This window comes from Toxorhynchites rutilus, chromosome 1 (genome assembly GCF_029784135.1).
Source record: "Toxorhynchites rutilus septentrionalis strain SRP chromosome 1, ASM2978413v1, whole genome shotgun sequence".
Lineage (NCBI taxonomy): Eukaryota > Metazoa > Arthropoda > Insecta > Diptera > Culicidae > Toxorhynchites > Toxorhynchites rutilus.
Window position 1 is genome coordinate 195,074,172 of NC_073744.1, and position 19,650 is coordinate 195,093,821.

Below are 19,650 nucleotides of genomic sequence, written 5' to 3' on the forward strand. Positions count from 1 at the left end.
ACTGAACAACATGTCACAAGCTGGATGGGAAGAAATTTTCCAACTGTGAAAGCTGTGGCGTGTGGCAAACGCAATAGCTAAACAGGAAGGTTTAACCGAACAAGATGGGGATATCGAGTGATAACAAAAACACAACACCAAAGGTTCTTTTCAGAACCATCAACATGTCCATAAAGAGTAAACAGTAAACTAATCCATTTTTCAGGTAGATAGGTAGGTATTCACGTAGGAGAAGCAAATAAAACAATATATTTAAAATATATATTTAACAAAAGCTGTCCCCTTTGTATAGTCCTACGTCACTCCGGTTATGTCCCCGACATTACCCACCCATCTTTTTTTCTTCATTTGTTATTTTTGCATGTATTTTTCGTTTTTTGAAAATAAAAGAAGAATTTTATTTTCAAAAAATATATATATTCATCCCCTTAAAGTCAGAAGACACCTTTCTCACATGAGAAAATTTATTTTATCCAGGTTCTCTCAGGAGGTGATAGACGATCATATTTGATGATGAAAAAAATCCTCCTACGCATATTCTCGAATTTCAACAAAGACAGAGTTACAGAACTTTTTTTTGTTTCGGACTCTGTTGCTTCAAACTGGCTCTACATTAAAAAGTCACAGGAGGGTTGTGTCTGAGACACGACCGCATAGTTGACGTAGGATTCCGTTAGGCTATATGTTGATTTTGGATATGTTTGAAGAATTACATCGTTAAACTCTTTAATAATGATTTGGTGGCCTCCTGAAAAGGGCCGTTTTGTTTGGTTGTTGGGTATTGTTTGTTCACTCCACCAATGTTTACCGAGTGATGATGACAGAAGGATGATAAACAGTCGTTGGATGGTACGTAACAGATAAAAGATACCGAAGTGGAGCGAGATATGATGAAAACCGCCCTCTGTGTCCCTAGACGAGATGCGTCCTGTGTTATGTATGGATGAAATAAAGAAAAAAAACTCACCAATTTAATATAAGATAGCTATCAATACCGAATACAATTATCAGTTTTTCTCATCAGTAAAATATGTTACTTTAATATAGAGAAAACATATTTGAAATGTAAAAGGCAATTTTCTTTTATAATTTTTACTTTATGAGTGTTTATTCAACCCAATGCGAATTTTAATTGGACTAACAACACCTAATACTATATGTACAGCAATCACTCCTCCTAATGTTTCTCCATTTTTTCAATTTTTCTCGCCGCATAAACTTTCCTTAGATGAAAATAATCATAACAAAAGAGACAGCTTAAACCAAACGACCCGTTCTCGAGCGGGAACACACCATGGTTTTTATTTATGAAAATTTGAATAAATCGTTTCATATATCAAGTCATTTTTAACAAAACTGCTACTAAATACACTTACACTTGTGCTAAATTTCTCGCAATACATGATCGGTCATTGATATGAAATTTCACGAAGCAACCAACATTAAAGTTCCAAATTTAAATTATATTTGCTTGAATTAATCGTATCACTCACCTTACTTGCAATATAAAAATGTCCCCGACTTGCATATATTTGCAATGCTTATTTCCCCCGGGCACCTTGGTTATGATGTTTCTGTAAGGGAATACATTTCGGTAGGAACAAAAGTTCCCCCTACTTTCATGTATTTGCAATGCCGATTTCCCCCAGGCAGCTTGGTTTTGATGTCTTTGTTAGGGAATACAATTCGGTGGGTGCAAAAGCTTCCCCTACTTTTATGTATTTGCAATGCCGAATTCCCCCAGGCAGCTCGGTTTTGATGGCTCTGTTAGGAACTCGCCGCATTTGTCGTCAATTTCGACCAATCTGAAATGGGTATTTCCGTTAGGATAGGGGTTGAGATTTTTCAATTGTTCGATAGTTTGTTTCATGACATATATTATTTTCTTCAATATAAAAAATTGTGATGGAGTGCCGAAATCGATTGACGCAAAAATGTCATCAATCCATCATGAAATGACTGAGCAATAAGCGTTTGAAATTGGACAATTTTCACGATGTGCTCGATTTTCGATTTTCAATTTGTACCCCAATATGTTCCCGAAAGACGTAATCCTACGTCAAAAATACGCTACGGAAGACGATTCTGATGCTTTCATTTGAAAGGTGAGAAAATTTAGTACAGGATATAGTAGTGGAACAACTAAATTAGTGAATTTTAAAAACATTTTGGAAGTGAAACACTTCAAAGTTAATAATTTTAATGTGTTATAATTAATTTTATCCTAAAAATTTTTATTAAACTAGACTGTTTCTATCAATTAAAATGAAGTTCTTTAACCGTTCCACAATTTGTTCTTCGACGCACAACTTCTATCTTTCTTAATTTGGCTGCAATATCGATATAAACAATTCCTGGGTAAAATTCAAGCGAAAATCACGATTTTTACCCCACTGTACATGTAATAGCCACTTAAACTTCATCTTAACGTTGAAAGGTTACATTTCTTCATGAAATAAGCAATATTTGAAATATAAAAAAAATATTTTTTTCCAAACTGAATATAATCGAGTCCAAAATTGTATATAATCGAATCACATATAATTGAGTCTGTATATAATCGAGTCCGACCTGTACTGTTTCGATTAGTCAAATCATTTCATTTGATACCAACATTGAGTGGATTGCGAAAAATACATAGTAGACCATTTTGTGGCGGCGACCTTTTCGAATTTATGTTGTTCATAGTGTAGTATAAAGGGTATGTCACATCCAATTGTATCACGGAAAAAACGCTGTAGAAATTTAATTTTTAGGAATTATATTATCAGCTTTGGTTTTATAATCAGATAAGAGTGTATAGATCACGTTGGCCATGCTTCACTGTCAATTTTACGTAAATTTGGAAAAATGTCGTCGAACGAAAAAGAGCGTCGTGAATTAATCCTGCGCACTCATTTCGAGAATCCGGAGTTGTCACATCGGGACATCGGTAAGATGCTGGGAATCGTCCAATCCACGGTCAGCAGAGTACTAAAACGATACTTCGAGAACCTAACCATCGACCGGAAGGTGAAGAACGGCAAAAATGGATGCTCCGTCAGTGAAAAAGATCACAAGCGCGTAGTTAAGCAGTTTAGACGTGATCCGAGAAGTTTGGTCCGGGATGTCGCCAATAAGCTGAATTTATCAAGTTCATTCGTCCAGCGGACCAAGCAGCGGGAGGGCCTGCGTACATACAAGGTTCAGAAGGCTCCTAACCGCGACGAAAGGCAAAACATGGTGGGGAGGACGCGAGCCCGGAAGCTGTACACCGAAATGCTGACGAAGCCGCATTGCCTGGTAATGGACGACGAAACCTACGTCAAAGCGGACTTTCGTCAGCTGCTGGGCCTGTTGTTCTTCTCCGCAGAGGACAAATTCTGCGTTCCGGAGGAGATTCGCATACAGAAACTATCCAAGTTTCCCAAAAAGTACATGGTGTGGCAAGCGATCTGCTCTTGCGGAAAGCGGAGCGCCCCCTTCGTGATGACCGGCACGGTAAACGGGCAGGATTACCTTAAGGAGTGCCTACAGAAGCGCTTACTACCACTATTGAAGCAGCACGAGGGCCCGACCATCTTCTGGCCGGATCTCGCTTCGTGCCACTATTCAAAGGACGTGTTGGAGTGGTACGAAGCCAACGGGGTCACCTTCGTGCCAAAGGAAATGAACCCGCCCAACGCGCCGGAGCTTCGCCCAATAGAGAAATATTGGGCGATTATGAAGCAGGCCCTCCGGAAGAACCCAAAAGTTGTCAAATCGGAGGCGGACTTCAAGAGAAAATGGATTTCTGTTCAAAAAAAACTACAACCTGACGTTGTACAGAACCTTATGGACGGGGTAAAGAGGAAGGTGCGAGCATACGGGTTTGGGCTCGAAGTATGAATAAAAAGAAAATGCCAAAAGTTGTTTAATAGTTTTTATTTTACTGTCTAAAATTTTCAAAAGGATCGGTCTACTGGGCGAATTTCTACAGCGTTTTTTCCGTGATGCAATTTGATGTGACACACCCTTTATTCTCCAAATCAAGCCATTCAGCCATTTTTTTGCGGCGGTCATCATGAATTTATCAAGATCATGGAATACGCAGTTTTATAATGACAGTAAATTTAAATGTATTTTAGATCAATCATTCAACAGGAACGGGGTCAATTTTCTATTAATGTGGGACAACCCAACAAACATTCAAACATACATAGAAACAGGTCAAGCTGAATGAAATCATTCAAAAAGTAATTAGTTGTTTGGGGACTGCGGCCATCTTGTAATTGGATTTTTCATTACTTGCCATGTTCTACTAGTCGAGAACTTTCTTTTGATACATTTTTCATAAATAACTGTGTTCTACTAGTCAAGCCTTTTCATTTGATCTTCTTCTTCTTGAATGGCGTTAACGTTCCCTGTGGAACGTTTGTCGTCTCAACGTATGCATCGACTAGCGTCATTTATTAATACTTAGTTCAGATTTCTTAAGCCAAATAACACGCCTTGAATGTATTCCGAGGGGCAAGCTCTAGAATACGCGTGACCACAGTGCAAGTCGAAGAAAATTTCTCTGACGAAAAATCCCCCGGCCAGAACGGGAATCGAACCCGAACACCCGGCATGATAATGTGAGACGTTAACCACTCGGCCACGGGTGCGATCCCTTTCATTTGATACTCATATTGATGGATTTCTGAGAAAATATGAAATCCGCCATTTTGTAGTGGCCGCCATCTTGGATTTACATTTTTCATAAATAACTGCATTCTACTAGTCAAGCCCTTTCTTTTGATACCCATATTAGCTATTCAATATAGAATTATTATACGAATTATTCAAAATTCCCGAAAATCAAAAATAAAATACTCCGGATAATCGAGTCCGACCTATATAAACAAAATTAAGAAAAAAAATTTAAAAAAACATTTTTTCCAGTTTTTCTCAAATTCGCATTGTGCATTGTATGGACTTGCAATAAATAATTGAATTACTAAAAAAAACTTTTTTACCAAACGTGTCCCGCTACTTATGACGCACTTGTTAATAAGTTTAACAATAATCAATGAATATTTTTTCATAAAGAAATGCTGCTGACAACATGTATCCGGAATTCAAATGGAAATGGTCACCCTACTGAAAAAATAAAAAAATACGGATCTAATGTTTTGCGATAACGAACAAAACTACCAATTTTCAAGAAAATCTGCGAACCACTATATCATGGAATTTGGCATGGAATGGCTGATAATGTAGCTTGTAGCGGTAAACCCGTCCGATGATTGATCGACTTCATATTTCGGTTTGAAAAATCCTCATGATTTATTTCACTAATTGCCTATTTGCCACTTTCATTTGTATTTCTGTTCCTCAGCACCAAATGGAATACACAAAAACGAACGATTGAAGGCCAACTCCAGGGAACCATATAAGATGAATTCTCATTACTGAAAACCCTCATTTTGGAAATCAGTTACGTACGGATGGGTTATCCAACGACGAACGAGTACAACAAATAAGGCTAAATTGTTTGTTTCTGCTCGAGGCAAACTGGCAAGAGAAATAAACTTCATTGTACAAACTGGATTCCACTGTGGAACAACTGACTTGCACTGGCAGACCACGTAATTTCCACACAAGCGAGTTCTCCTATTTGCTCTCCTTCTTGATCCGATATTGGCAAATACCCGTGGCAATGCAGTCGACGAAATTCAGACAATCAGCCGGATTCTACCGGCGGCGGACAGAGTGCTCGCCAGACAGTGAAGTTACCTGCCATATGGAAAGTCATTAACGAATACACCACGCCGGGTATATCACTTGCTCGTGTTAGTTTTTACTGCAGCACATAAATATCTCATTATAAGCTCGTAGGAACTAATTAAGACTGCCTTTGCACTGGTCGGCGGCAGCGTTTTGAGAAGATATAGATATATCTGCCCTATCAGTGCTTCGAAGAATGACTGCGCCACACTTGGCCGATTCTACCTCACTCAACCGAAAACGATCGTTTTCGTGTATCGTGTGTCTGCTCGGAAATTGGAGAAAGGGAATGATTTTTTTGGAGTTGGGCCGTGGCCCACCGAAGAAGATTTCCAGTGGCTTCAACTGGCGTGCGAAACGAAAGTTTTCCAAAAAAAACCAACCTCACTTCGCAGCGAAATAAAATGTAATCTAATAAAAATGTAAAACTATATCGGTAAAATTATTTGCAACTAATTTGGAACGTTCAAACTGAACTGAAGCGCCACTAATGTTGGTAGCATGCGAACCAAAAATATCTAAACTCCACAGGCGAGAAAACCGCACCGACTTTCAGATTCATCTACTGACACTTGCAAACGTCCGGTAAAAAAGTAATGACTTATTTATGAGCCCCGAAACAAGCGGTGTGCGTTGAAGATGAACGATGCTCGAAATCGGTTAGGTCAATTTTCTCCTGAGTTCGTAATTGGCTGGGTGAAACACTGTCAATGCGATGTTGCTGACTAAAAATAATCGCAATTTATCAAAATAATTTCACCCAGCCCCCCATAAATACAATTAATGAGAGTGGCTTTCATTGAGTCCATTTACCGAGGTTCACCATGCTCAAAAATAATCCAGCGCTGTGGGATACGCACCTGTAGCGGCCATCGGCAATAGTGCCTGCAAATTATCACACTTTTTAATCGCAGTACAAACCAAACCGCAACCACCTGACGGTATTGTCGGCACTGCCGTGCCGTGGATATGCAAACGCCAGACGGAACCTCCGCCGAGTACACCTGTCCTACCTCAAGTCTAGGCATCCGATGAGCGGACACAAGGCGGTGAGTGGAGCAGCAACTACATGCTGATTATCGGTCGATCCGTGCCGTGGAGAACGATTACAAGCTAAGACAGCGTTCACACGTCGAGAAAGCACCTATTTGGGTTTTTTTTCTTTGTGATCAAGGAACGAGAAACTAGGGCATGTCTACAACTAGCACGGATTTCATTCCATCGTTCAACAATTTAAGAATCAATAACAAACCCCTCTGGAGTGGTTCTCATCATCGTGCAGTAAAAATATCCGCCACATGGAGACTTCGTCATTCATTCTTATCTATCTTACATAAACAGCATCCTTCTCCGTCGAATATTTCCCATCCCACATACGGTCGCCATCCGGCTGCAGCATCACCATCATCAGAAGAAAGAAGTGCGAGGAGGGAAAACTGCATCCGCGCGGGGGTAACATTTTTCGTTTCCTTTGCCCACGGCGTTTTTTGTTGTTCGGATGTTCGGATTCATTAGTTTCCTAATTTGGTCTGCTGCTGCTACTATGGCCAATGTCAAGTGCGCCTGCTACACAAACAAAGCCCCCGGGGCTTGTTGTTGCTTTTTCTCGCTTTTCTTATACCCACATTTATGCTCACTCCTGGCACATAGAAGTCTGGCGAATGTTTGTGTAGGTGTTGAACATATCATACCGTTGGAACGAGTCGGAGTAATTAACAGGGTTTACAATCCATGCTGGATTGCGATTACCCTAGTGGTGGTGGTGGTGGTGTTGCGAAGCGGTACAGCGGCTTGTCGATTCTAGACCCTGGAAGACGACATAAAGGACTGTCATCATACCATGTGGATAGAAAAAGCACGATTTAACCCTTTAACGGGTGCCGGCATCTATATTGCCACCAACGATTTTATTTTTTTCTCTTCTTTAACAATAAATTATCACTTCAAACCTTATGTAGTAACTTGTTCTGATGTCTAGCAACATGCCTGATTTTTTTAAGCACGAAAAAATCAAAAACTATTCATTTTTGAGCCATTTTTGTGTTAACAACTCTCGATTTATAGCAGCCACAGCAAATTTCCCGTAAAGTCATTGAAATACAGTCTTTTTGCTTAAGTTTTCAATGCATATGAATTGTTTAGGACCTGTTGAGTCTGATCATGAGTTTTATTAGTTGTTTTTGTTGAATCTAACATCAAAAATTCAATTACAAAAAGATAATTTTCACCATCAAGTGTTTTCCGCTAGACGGGCAGGTGGCATCTATATTGCCACCAACATTTTACGCTAACCGGGCAGGTGGCAACTATATTGCCACCAACATCTAACACTAGCCCTTTTACGGGCAGGTGGCAGCTATATTGCCACCAACATTTTACGCTAGCCGGGCAGGTGGCATCTATATTGCCACCAACATTTTACGCTAGCCGGGCAGGTGGCATCTATATTGCCACCAACTTTTTCAATGTTTCAAACTGTTTGCGTATTGAAAATTATTGTTAGTGTATTTTAGCGTGTAAACATGTTGTTTTTTTCCAGTGTTTTTGTTTTTGTTTATATTTCACCGGAGTAAACATAAAACTGATAATTCGTAGAAACAATTCACAATTTTCGAAATACCAGCAAAACACATTTCGAATACATTTCAAACTATCAAATGGGTAAGTTTTAGTATACAATTTCAATATGTGTAACCTGCTGTGATCACGTAATGGAAAATAACGGTTCTCTGTGTTGAACCATTTTTTCATTACGATATAACTTTAGGTTACACATTTCAGCTGAAGCTATGTCGAGTGACAATGAATCGGATGATGACCTCGAAAAAGAGTTGGAGGAGATTTGTGGATTTTCTCCTGATGTATCTGAGGATGGTTTTGAAACAGATGCGGAATCGTTTGCCGGCAACAATTCGGATGTATCCATAATCGATATTCTTGTGGCAAGTGACAATTCTGATGACTATGATAAGGACAGTGAAACTGAACGGAATACATCTGAAAAAGAATTGTGCGTCTCTGGTCTCCGTAACCGTAAGTTTGGAAATGTTAATTCCTGCGCTGGAAAATGTAAATAGTTTCATAATTCTCTACTTTTTATGCCACATACAGAACCGAACGAATTAGAGGAGACTTTTGGACTGTCCGATAATCTCGATACGTCTGAGGACGAGCTGGAAGATGATTCAGAAGCACTAAAAAGCCGCAAATCGCTTCCAGTTTTCCTCGATAAGCTTTCGCTAAGAAAAAATGATCATGCTAAAGACGTCAGGATGGAAAAAAATGCCTCGACAAATGAACCACAACCGGCTTCTTCCGGTCTCCAGAACCGTAAGTATTTTTAAAAAATCTATTATTCAGCCCGCATTAAAATATTAACACGTTAAGCCCCACGTCAGTCCTTGGGGACTGACACTGAATTTTTCGCCTTTTTTGTGTCGATCTCACCGGACCGACAGTAGACTTTTCGTTCGGAGAGTGCCGGCATTTGGAACGGCAACAACAAAGCTACAAAATGATATGTAGAAAAGTTCACTATTGATTCACTGGGATCGACACGGATCTGACGAAAAGTTCATTGTTGGTCCCCTATTTCAGCCGGGGCTCAACGTGTTAAGTTTCTCGGGTTATCAGGCTATTTCTATAAAAATGTTTGAAGTAAACCATTTAATTTAGTTCTTATTTATTAGGGAAGCTAACTACTGAAGCTGCATCCGAAAAATGTAACATAGACACAGACACAGCGAACGACGATCAACCGGATGATGATTGTTCTGAGATGGACCAATCAGACGAAGAAGAAAATGACTGGAAAAAAACTGATTGGCCTCAGCAACCCAGCGCGAACAATTTTGATAATGTTCGTTTGCAAGCCTCGGATAATTTTCCGCATAACACGAAACCGTCGGTTTATTTTGCAAAATTTTTCGACGACAGTGTAATAGAACTGTTGGTTACACAAACAAACATGTACGCAGCTCAACAGAAAAGTCGAAGTTGGGAGCCGGTGTCTCAAGATCTAATGAAAGCTTTTCTTGGAATTACAATATTGATGGGACTAAAGCCACTGCCTGCTGTTGAGCTGTATTGGTCCACTGACCCCTTCTTCTGGACGGAAGAGATCGCTGCTATTATGCCGTGCAAACGATTTAAGAAAATTATGGAGAACCTACATCTGAATGACAACAGCGCGATGCCTTCGAGGAATTCCGATCAATTTGACAAGTTGTTCAAGGTTCGCCCACTTCTTAACTTATTGAACTCTGCATGCCAGAATGCTGCAAAATGCACATCATCGCAGTCGATTGATGAAGCAATGATTCAATTCAAAGGCCGATCATCAATGAAACAGTATATGCCACTCAAGCCGGTGAAAAGAGGATATAAGGTCTGGGTCAGGGCCGACAGCGAAACAGGATACGTATTCCAATTCGACATTTATTCCGGTAAACGTGACAATAAAGCACCAACTGTCGGTCTGGGGGCACAAGTAGTAAAGCAGTTGACCAAGCAACTAATCCAAAATGGTTTTCAAGGTCATTTCAGTTTTGACAGATTTTTTACCTCCTACGAAATAGTACAATATCTATTTGATCACGGAATTCACGTAACAGCTACAGTCAACTGTAACAGATCAGATCTTCCAGTTTTGATCAAACAACACAAGTCACAATCGAAAATGCGTAAGCATTTCAGGAGAGGTCAATATAAGTGGCGTGTGAAGAAAAACGTCGCTTTTATAATGTGGCAAGACGTCAAAATGGTTACACTATTGACTACAGCATTTCATCCACTTACCGAAAAAGCCACATGTGAAAGAACGCAACATGATGGTACCACTAAAACCCTTCCATGTCCAAAAGCTATTGTGGAGTACATAAATAGGATGGGAGGTGTTGACCGTTTCGATCAAAAGAGAAAAAGCTATGAGGTCGGAAGAAAAAGCAAGAAGTGGTGGATGCGAATTTTCTATTTCTGCATAAATTTGGCTATCACAAATGCACATTTGTTGTACTCTTCTAATAGTCGCATCCGAAACCCTATGTTGCAGTTGCAGTTCAGGTTGAAGCTGGCACGGGATCTCGTAGGTGATTACACATGCCGAAAACGAAGTCTACAAGCCGAGCCGAAATATGCTACAAAGAAACCCAAAATGTCATCAAACTACCAGAAAGAACGAGTTCCAGACAACCTACGCCTTACGGATGTTGGAAGTCATCAGTTGGAGCAGCTACCAGAATACCGCCGCTGCCGCTTGTGCAGTACGAAAACTAGGAATAAGAGATCTAAAATACAATGCACTAAGTGTAAGGTAACGCTCTGTGCAACACCGTGTTTCAGATTGTTCCACGAAGAGCAGAGTCTTTCATAAAGTGCAAACAGTGGCAAAATTATTGTCATGCTTCAAACTGTTTTTTTTATAAAAATAAACAAAGGTGTAATAACTTAATTTTTTTTAGTTTAGGATTTTCCACTAATGATGGATCGCCAAAAATTGAGCTGACCTGACCCTTTTCCTCCTCTTCGAAACGTTTTTTTCTATATTAAATGCATTTAAAAAATCGTATCATCATGGTCCCTCTCTCCCCATTCAGTGTTACCTAATCTATAAATTAAGCCCTTAAGTATAGTTCGTGTTACATGAAGTATGTCACGTATATTACCAACAATTATCCCCTGCTCGTCACGCGTTTTGTATGGAACTCAATATTTATTGTACGTATCATCACAACTTACAATTGGGTGATTGGTTGGAGCTTCACTAGAAGTGGCAGCTATATTGCCACCAACATTTTACGCTAGCCGGGCAGGTGGCATCTATATTGCCACCAACATTTTACGCTAGCCGGGCAGTGGCAACTATATTGCCACCAACATTTTGCGCTAGCCGGGCAGTGGCAGCTATATTGCCACCAATTTTTTCAACTGTTTCAATAGTTAAAATTTTTTTTAATGTTGATATGTGTTATTCCTCATGTAAGGATTATGTTCTCTGAAGCTGGAGTCGATTCGTTAGCTAGTTTCCACGGCCCGTTAAAGGGTTAAGACACCACTCAGCAAACATCAAGTCGTATAACTAACGTATATACAGCATCATATATTGCGTGATTTTTGTGTGGTATATGATGCGCCTAACTGGGATATAAATGCAAAAGTGGAGGTGATATACATTGAAAAGACCGATATTTCTGCGCCTGAATCTAAAAGTGCGTTTATTTCAGAATCAACTACTTTTACTCTAATATGAGGACACCTCTTTGGTTTCACCTGTAGTTCAAAAATTTCTACCTTTTTGAGTGTTGTTTGAGCCCTTTCTGTAGGGTTTGACCAAGCTTTTGGAAAAGAATCACCCTCTATTTCTTTTCCCTGATTCCGTTTTTTGGACCTTGAGAAAACTTATGCTTATTTGGACAGGTGTAGTAGGTTACTCCTGGAGTCCCGCAAGCATGGCAAAATAAAAGTTTTTGCTGTTTGCAGTCTCTCCAAAATTGGCCGTATTTTCTGCAATTCCAGCAAAGTGCATTGGGTTCTTTGAATGTTCTTTTTTCTGCAAACTTTGGTGAATTTGGTTGTGAAAATTTATTCCCAACCGGCTTCCTGTCTATGTCAACAGCGCAAACTTCAATATCATCTGAAGATCTGAGAGAGAGGAGCCAGCTCGCGTTTGTTGTGATCACTCTTATGTCAACGCGAACCAGTCACGGTGAACCAAGGGGAAGTATTTAAATATGTAGAAAATTTTGACATGACATTTTTTGCAAGACACTTTCTGTGAAAATAATTTTGACGTTGAACCACATCTTTCATTTCTATACTGGGGTGTAAGTTCAAAGCTTCGAGAACGAGAGTGTTACATCCGCGTTGATGGAATTGAGCTTCGTTTACTAGTGTAGGGGAGCGTCAAAGAATAACTAAATTTCAGGCGGAATGAACATTGAAATTATGAATGAAAATTAACCTTCACGTATAAAATTAGTTATCTATTTGAATGAAAACCACTTTTGTTTGCAGGTGATGAAAAAATGTCATGCCAAAATTGTTTTTGAAAACAACTTTATATTATAATGAAAAAAGATTGAGTAGTAATGATGAAAATGTATAGCCATATGATTACATAAAAGTCAGAAATACGTGTTTCAAGTAATTGAAAAACATGATGTGAAAATTTTCATTCAAATTTTAACATTTGAAAACTGGCTTCATGTTTTTTAATCTGATAGAGAATAATACTAACGAATTTGGGACTCAATTGATGGTCCCTAATTGGAAATCGCCACCAGACGTCGACATCGTACCACTGTCATCGCGAATTGGAGAAACAGGATTTTAAGCAATACCTCTTTGGCGGTTGAAAGAAATGGCCGCTTCATTCGAAAGATAAAATGGCTATGCGTTATATGTGTGTTACTTATTGATCCAAAAACTTGTTTCCATAGCTCAAAAATTGATTTGAAAGCAAGCTATTGAAATCACAAAAATCTGTATATAAGCAGGTGTCAGCTCGGAAATCCACTCAATTAAAATTGTACAGAGGTTGCAGCATGTTATCGCTGCTCAAGATTGATGTGGCGAAGCTAACTTCGTCCATCAAGAAAAATCTGATGGATAGAGTCACCACCAAGAGCCTGTTTGCGCAAACGGAACGCACTGCTGCGGGGGGTTCGTTCAAGCTTCTCCCTAAAGCCAAAAAAGAGTCCACCGAGAGAAGAATGGTACCGCAAAGAAGGCGACCAAGATTGCGCCAGCATCGAAATAAGAGAAATAAGGGCAGGGCATAGGAGACATCCGCCGAGAAGAATCCGAAAAATTTCATCGCCGCTGGCAAATAATCTGCCACTGCTACCGGGGAGAAGAAAACAATAACAGATAGCTTTTGTTGTGTTTTCAGCAAATCAAATCCAGTTCTTTTCAGAACTCTAAATTGCTTTGAAGCGAAAGAGTTTGTTATTGTTATTGTTATTGTTTATTCTCACAAACTTAAGACATTTGTCTTTTATGTTCAAGATACAATATGGTGATTAATGAAGTGCGTCATTCTCAAAAACATCCCTAATTGACTGACAAAAACATTTCTTATTCACTGGCAAAAATGCTCTAAACAACCTCTATTAAAACTCTTAATTGAAGTCATTGTTTGTAGCTCATGCGGTAAAGCATTCCAATAACTAATACCTCTTACAAAAATCGAATCCGAGTAATGTGACGTTCTGCATCGTTGAATAGCGAATTTTTTCCCTCTTTGCGATCTCAGAGGAACAAGTTTGTTGAATAAGTAAGTTGGTTGTTGTGTTTTTATTAGTCGATATATTAAATGAACAGTCCTCATTTTGGTAAATTTTTCAAATGAGCAACCTAGTAAAGTGTGTTGTAAATGAGTCACGTTTGAATACCGGTTGAGATTATAAACATATCTTATACAGCAGTTCAGTGCAACTTTCAAACGACCTCGGGCATATGCAGAAGCTTGGGAGAGTATGAAATCGCAGGATAAAAAATGAGGGTAAATCAAACTTTTAAATAATGTGAGCTTAGTTGACAAATTTAAAAACTTGGTTTTCAAACCTAGGGATCTTAGGCATCCATAAATTTGTCCGCATTGCTTCAAAATAAACGCATCCCATTCCAGGTTATTTTGAATTTTTACGCCAAGACTAGTTACATTGTCGAAAAATTCAATGCGTCTATCTTTAATGAAAAGAAGAGGTTCAAACCTTCTGCCATTACGATTGATATAAATTGATTGAGTCTTATCAGCATTTAAAGATAGCGAATTTTGCTCAGCCCATGCTGCAATGTTCCTCAAATTTCTATTTATAAGATCCGCTGATTCTTCCTGTGACATTCCGGTGCAATCAAAGTATATTTGAACGTCGTCTGCAAAAATATGGATTTTGCACCCAATGAGTTTACAAGGAAGATCATTTATATATAACGAGAAAAGTACGGGTCCCAAAACAGAACCCTGAGGAACACCGGAGCTAACGTGTAGAGAGTCTGATAGAACATTATCGTGAAAGAGTTTGTCAAATACTGCGATCGAATACATTGTTTTTGTAATTTTTTCGATCATGTGCGATCAACGTAAGATTACATCTTTCGAGTACTTATTAGGGGTACAATGAATCTTGAGAAAGACAATTCATTCCTGCTCGACAGTCGCACAAACGATGTTCACTCAACAGTTTCTCAAACGGGAAGTGGGTGTTGTAAGGAAGGGCAGAGTGATCGCAACGTTTATGTAGACTGATTGTAAGCGACAGATATTTTGTCTATTGGAAATGGTATACAAATTATATCACGATGGTCAAGAATATAGCGGCAAAGACGTCGAGAGACTGTATAACTCTCATATTCACCCAAATCGTTATCACTATCTATTGAAATGCAGACACATTTGGCGCTGCATCTTTTTTAGTCAACGTTTTATTATTTCCATCGAACACAAAAACATTCTCCTCAACATGCACCTGCGAAAAATAAATGTTGACTCTTTTCATTGGGATATTAGTACTCATTTTATGTACTCCACACACGCTGCATTCACATTGCATCGGAGAGTATCAAATCATCGCCCACATTGCAAAAATCGAAGATCGATTGCAGCAACGAATCAACCTGCAACCAGTGAAAATATATATTAGGGTGAGATTTTTTGCTCAAGCCACATCGCCTCACCTGGGACCTCATTTTCGCTATACCGGATCGCAAAAGGCAAACACTAATCGGAACTGCCCAATCGAAATACGAAAAGATGGGTAATGTCGGGGACATAACCGAAGGGACGTTGGACTACGCCAAAAATATAAATATAAAAAAATATATGTTCAGTGCAGATGTGATGTAGACAAACTAAATGCACAAACCATTATAGAAGCAGCGCAAAATAAAACTTCTGAATTAACTTTCAGCCCCAACATTAGCTTGTTGACTGTTTAGTGTCTAGAGCAACTCTGAAAAACTGAACTCATTGGATATCAAATTAGATTTTCAGTATGATCACAGCAAAACTTCATCTCAAATGCATTAAAAACATCATCCCTAAATAAATAATCCACAAATTTGGCTATACACCACCTTTCGCTGAACGGCAACAGTAATCTGAACGGAACCAGTTATTTTTTGGCAGCTTTGTGATAGGAACCGCAGAGAAACGAACCTTCACCTTTTGTTTTCGATGAAAGAAAACAGTTCTCGCCGCTGGAAAAGGCTTTCTTCGCGGCCAGCTTGACTTTTAACTCTGAAAAAATCAACAAATTCGCGAGAATTGAAAAGCAAATGAAAAGCACCGGAAAGCAAATCATAAAAATCAGTTGCTTGTTATTTCGGATATTGTTTATATTGTTTTCGTTTTACCCCCATATATTCCTGTTAGACGTAATACTACGTCAAAAATTTAATCGGAGATAAAAACGTACAAAAGTACTCACAAACAAATATTCACTTCAAGTTTGAACACTTTTCTCAAAAATGAATGACAACAACTTGCTTGATTGAAATTGTCCGATTTGAATTTTCTTGATGAAAATGTGTGAAAAGAATAAAAAGAAAACAAACTATCTGTCATTCAGCTGGCTCCTCTCTCTCAGCTGAAGATGACGAACCGGAATCCGAGGTTACATCAACCTGCCTAATGTTCTTCTTTACTGGCACCAAAGTATTGGCATATATTCGACCACTGTCTTTGTCTAGTCGCTGACACAGCATGCTCAGATGAGCAATGTTCTTAATTTTGAAAAATGATAATTTGGTTTTATATGACCTACGCATGTTGTTTTTCAACACCTTTAATCTTTTCCGTTCTGAATACTGTTTTGTCATTCTTTCAAACATTCCTTCAATTTCCGAACAAAACGCTACAAAAGCCTCACCCTTTTTTCTGTTTTCTGTCCTTAATTTCCTGCACAATTTTCCTGTCTTTATTAGGATCTCCGAATCGAATTATTAATTGTTTAGAAAATTTATTCCATGTTAAATATTTTCTTTTGTAGGTGAAATACCATCGACGCGCTTCGCCTGAGAACAAAATGTATGCCTGATCCAGGAAACAGTCATCTGGAATTCTTTCGGCAGTCATCAGTTCATTCACTTGGAAGACGAAGTCGGAATCTTCCATTCCCTGAGGATCACCACTGAACTGGATACCCCATTTATCCAAACGGAAATGGCGAAATTTATGATTTCTTCGATAAGATTTTTCGTCCTTGTCCGGCAGACTATCTAACGAGGACGTAGAGGAGGAGCTCGTTGAAAGCAAACTGCTTAAAGAGTCCAATGAAGAGCTCTCTGAGTCCGAAGACGAACTCTCGGGTAATTTCTTCTTTTTATGTTTCTTTTCCTGCTTGTTTCGTTTCTTATCCTCTTTTTCAGATTTCACATTCCTCTTATTTTCATCGCTTCCTGCTGCACCTGATTTTTCCGCTACCTTACTATTCTCTGTATGGCCTCTTACCTCTTTCCTGTCTACCGATTCCTGATCATGTTTTTTTTTTATTTTACCTTCTGGTCCTTGCTGTGATCTTCAGAAGTTTCATCAGCTGTTTTAATGGGAGGAATTTTCCTAACTTTCATGCTTTCTTTTATTCCTTTTGCAAAGCTACTCTCAAATTGTAAGCTTTGATCCAACAACGTGATATTTTCTTCTGCCTTTACTTTACTTTCCGGCGATTTCGATTCCCCGTTTTCTTCTCTATCACTCAAGTTCATCAACCTTCTCGCTTGCGTTTTATACGTCTCTATTAATTTCGAAATTCGTATTAGCGTCTCAAATTTCTGATCTTCTTGTGCCAAATCTATAGTTTCCGTTCTATTAATTCTTTCTCACCAATGACGCAATTGCGAAATCCATTTCACCTGAACATTTTCTTTCAAACCTGCTTCGATTTTCTTCAATTTCCTATTTACCAAAGGTAATTCCTCTCCCATATTACATTCTATGGTGACCGGAATAAATCGCCACAGTAAACAACTGCAACAGAAACAACCGCTTAGAAAAAGTGTAGTAGGCTAGAAATATTTGGCGCGGGAAAAACATCATGTGCCTCACATTTCTATTATAAATTTATTCTCTTGTTCTCGTTTTTCGAAATTTATTCTGAGGACAATGTAATGGGGACGAAGTCCCCATTTGGCGAGGATAAGGAATCGAGGCGGCCCATGCCGCCAAGATGACGCAATCCGAGTCCACCGCCGACCCGCCGTCGGAAGCGGCGGTGTCTCGCACGCAAACCTGGGATCCACTGATTGCCCGGTTAGTTTGAAACATAGGATACGATCCTTTAGCAATGTCCGACCGAGCTCTAGCGAGCGTCGGACGGTATACGTCTGCCCGGGGCGTTACGTTTGCCTGGGGCGATACGTTTGCCCGGTTAATTCTTGTTTTGAAATACAATACCGCGCCACAATATTTATAGCCTACTACACATTTTATAAGCGGTGGTTTCTGTTGCAGTCGTTTTCTGTGGCGATTTATTCCGGGAACCACATTCTATATTCCATGTATTTTTTTCTTTTTTCCTCACTCTGAAAAATATTTCTCAATCGTTCTCTTTTCTGCTGTACTGATTCCTTGATATTCTGTTTTCTAATTCCCAACTCATATTCTAATTCATTGTCGCTTAAATCATCTGGATTTATCATCCAAATTTCACCTTCAGCCATAATGCTAAATTGATTCCCTTTCTTTTCTTTTCAGGAAGTCAACCCAAGCAGAATGTAATCGAAAAATGATTAAAATAACAATAAAAAGAAAAATGTCCCACTACCAAAAATTCAAAAACAAAATAAACCTTCACCACAATTTCCCGAATTCAATCTATTAATTTATCTACCTAATCGAATCAGACTTAAATTTTCTAAGTTCAAATTATTACTTACAACTAAAATTTCCTATATTTCAAATATTAAAACTACTTAATAAGAAATTAACCTAAACGTAGTTCACAGGGTCGTGAATTAACAGTTGGGCGCCAATGTACGGGGGATCCTGCTCGGGTCTTCAAAATCTCCGACTTTCGCGCCAGAGGACCACGGCCCTCTGTCGGGATTCAAAGTTATGGTTGCCCGGACTAGCGTTTTCGCTTGGCCACGCGACAGTATCCACCTTCAATTGACCTTTCAACCAACTTGCCAACCAACTTACAACCGATCCGAAATTTTCGATTTCGGAAACAACCAAATCGACCAAATCAGTTAGATTACCTCACTAAAAATTAAGTAAAATAAAAAAAAAAGTCAGAAGGTTGTGTCCGAGGCACGACCGCATAGTTGACGTAGGATTACGTTAGGCTATCTGTCGCATGCTGATTTTGGATGTTTGAAAAAATATATTGTTAAACTCTTTGACAATGATCTGATGGCCCTGAAAAGGGCCGTTTGGTTTGGTTGTTGGGTATTTTTTGTTCATTTCACCAGTGTTACAATCGAGCTTTCGGTATCAGTGATAGAAAGTTGTTTCAGCTCCGATGCACGTTTACGAGATTGGCGCTCATATTGTGTGAACATATATTCCGACATATTTACTCGCGTAAAAATTTATGAAGCAACAAAAACAACAATTCACTTCTGTTGTTTTTTCGGCAGCGGTAGCTTTTTCGGAGCCGCTGCTGCTTATTTCTGTTTTTATTTTAGTGGTTTTCGTTGACACCATCACGTCGAGCTAAACGGCGAATAGCGAGTTTGATACACTGGATATTGTCATGTTGAACCTTGCGATACGCTTCGATCCTCCTTTGCCTTCCTTGCCGCATGAAGTCATGTTGGTTGATGTTGATCTGATGTGACCACACTTAAAACACTAAAAACATATATGTTTACCGATCTGAGCGTCGAACAAAATGAGAAATCTGACTGAGCAGCAGCATCAGCAGAAAGAGAGAACATGCCTGAAACTTTCTGCTCATGATGTTGGCTGTTGCCATCAGTACT

At 39.1% G+C, this 19,650-nt stretch overlaps 1 protein-coding gene across 1 annotated transcript; it reads left to right on the forward strand.

The window, feature by feature from the left end:
- The first annotated feature begins 7,600 nt into the window (after positions 1–7,600).
- LOC129761677 (piggyBac transposable element-derived protein 4-like) lies at positions 7,601–11,098 on the forward strand. The gene is made up of 4 exons (XM_055759409.1): positions 7,601–8,388; positions 8,495–8,760; positions 8,839–9,057; positions 9,417–11,098. The coding sequence occupies exons 2-4, from the start codon at positions 8,517–8,519 to the stop codon at positions 11,096–11,098; spliced, it is 2,145 nt and encodes a 714-aa protein (XP_055615384.1). The 5' UTR covers positions 7,601–8,388; positions 8,495–8,516.
- The last annotated feature ends 8,552 nt before the right edge of the window (positions 11,099–19,650 follow it).

What these genes read in the sequence shown, in the direction of transcription:
- LOC129761677 (XM_055759409.1), top strand. Translation starts at nt 8,517, where the DNA reads ATGTCGAGTGACAATGAATCGGATGATGACCTCGAAAAAGAGTTGGAG. An exon ending in CGTCTCTGGTCTCCGTAACC is followed by an intron (nt 8,761 to 8,838) that starts GTAAGTTTGGAA and finishes TGCCACATACAG; the next exon opens with AACCGAACGAATTAGAGGAG. An exon ending in TTCTTCCGGTCTCCAGAACC is followed by an intron (nt 9,058 to 9,416) that starts GTAAGTATTTTT and finishes CTTATTTATTAG; the next exon opens with GGAAGCTAACTACTGAAGCT.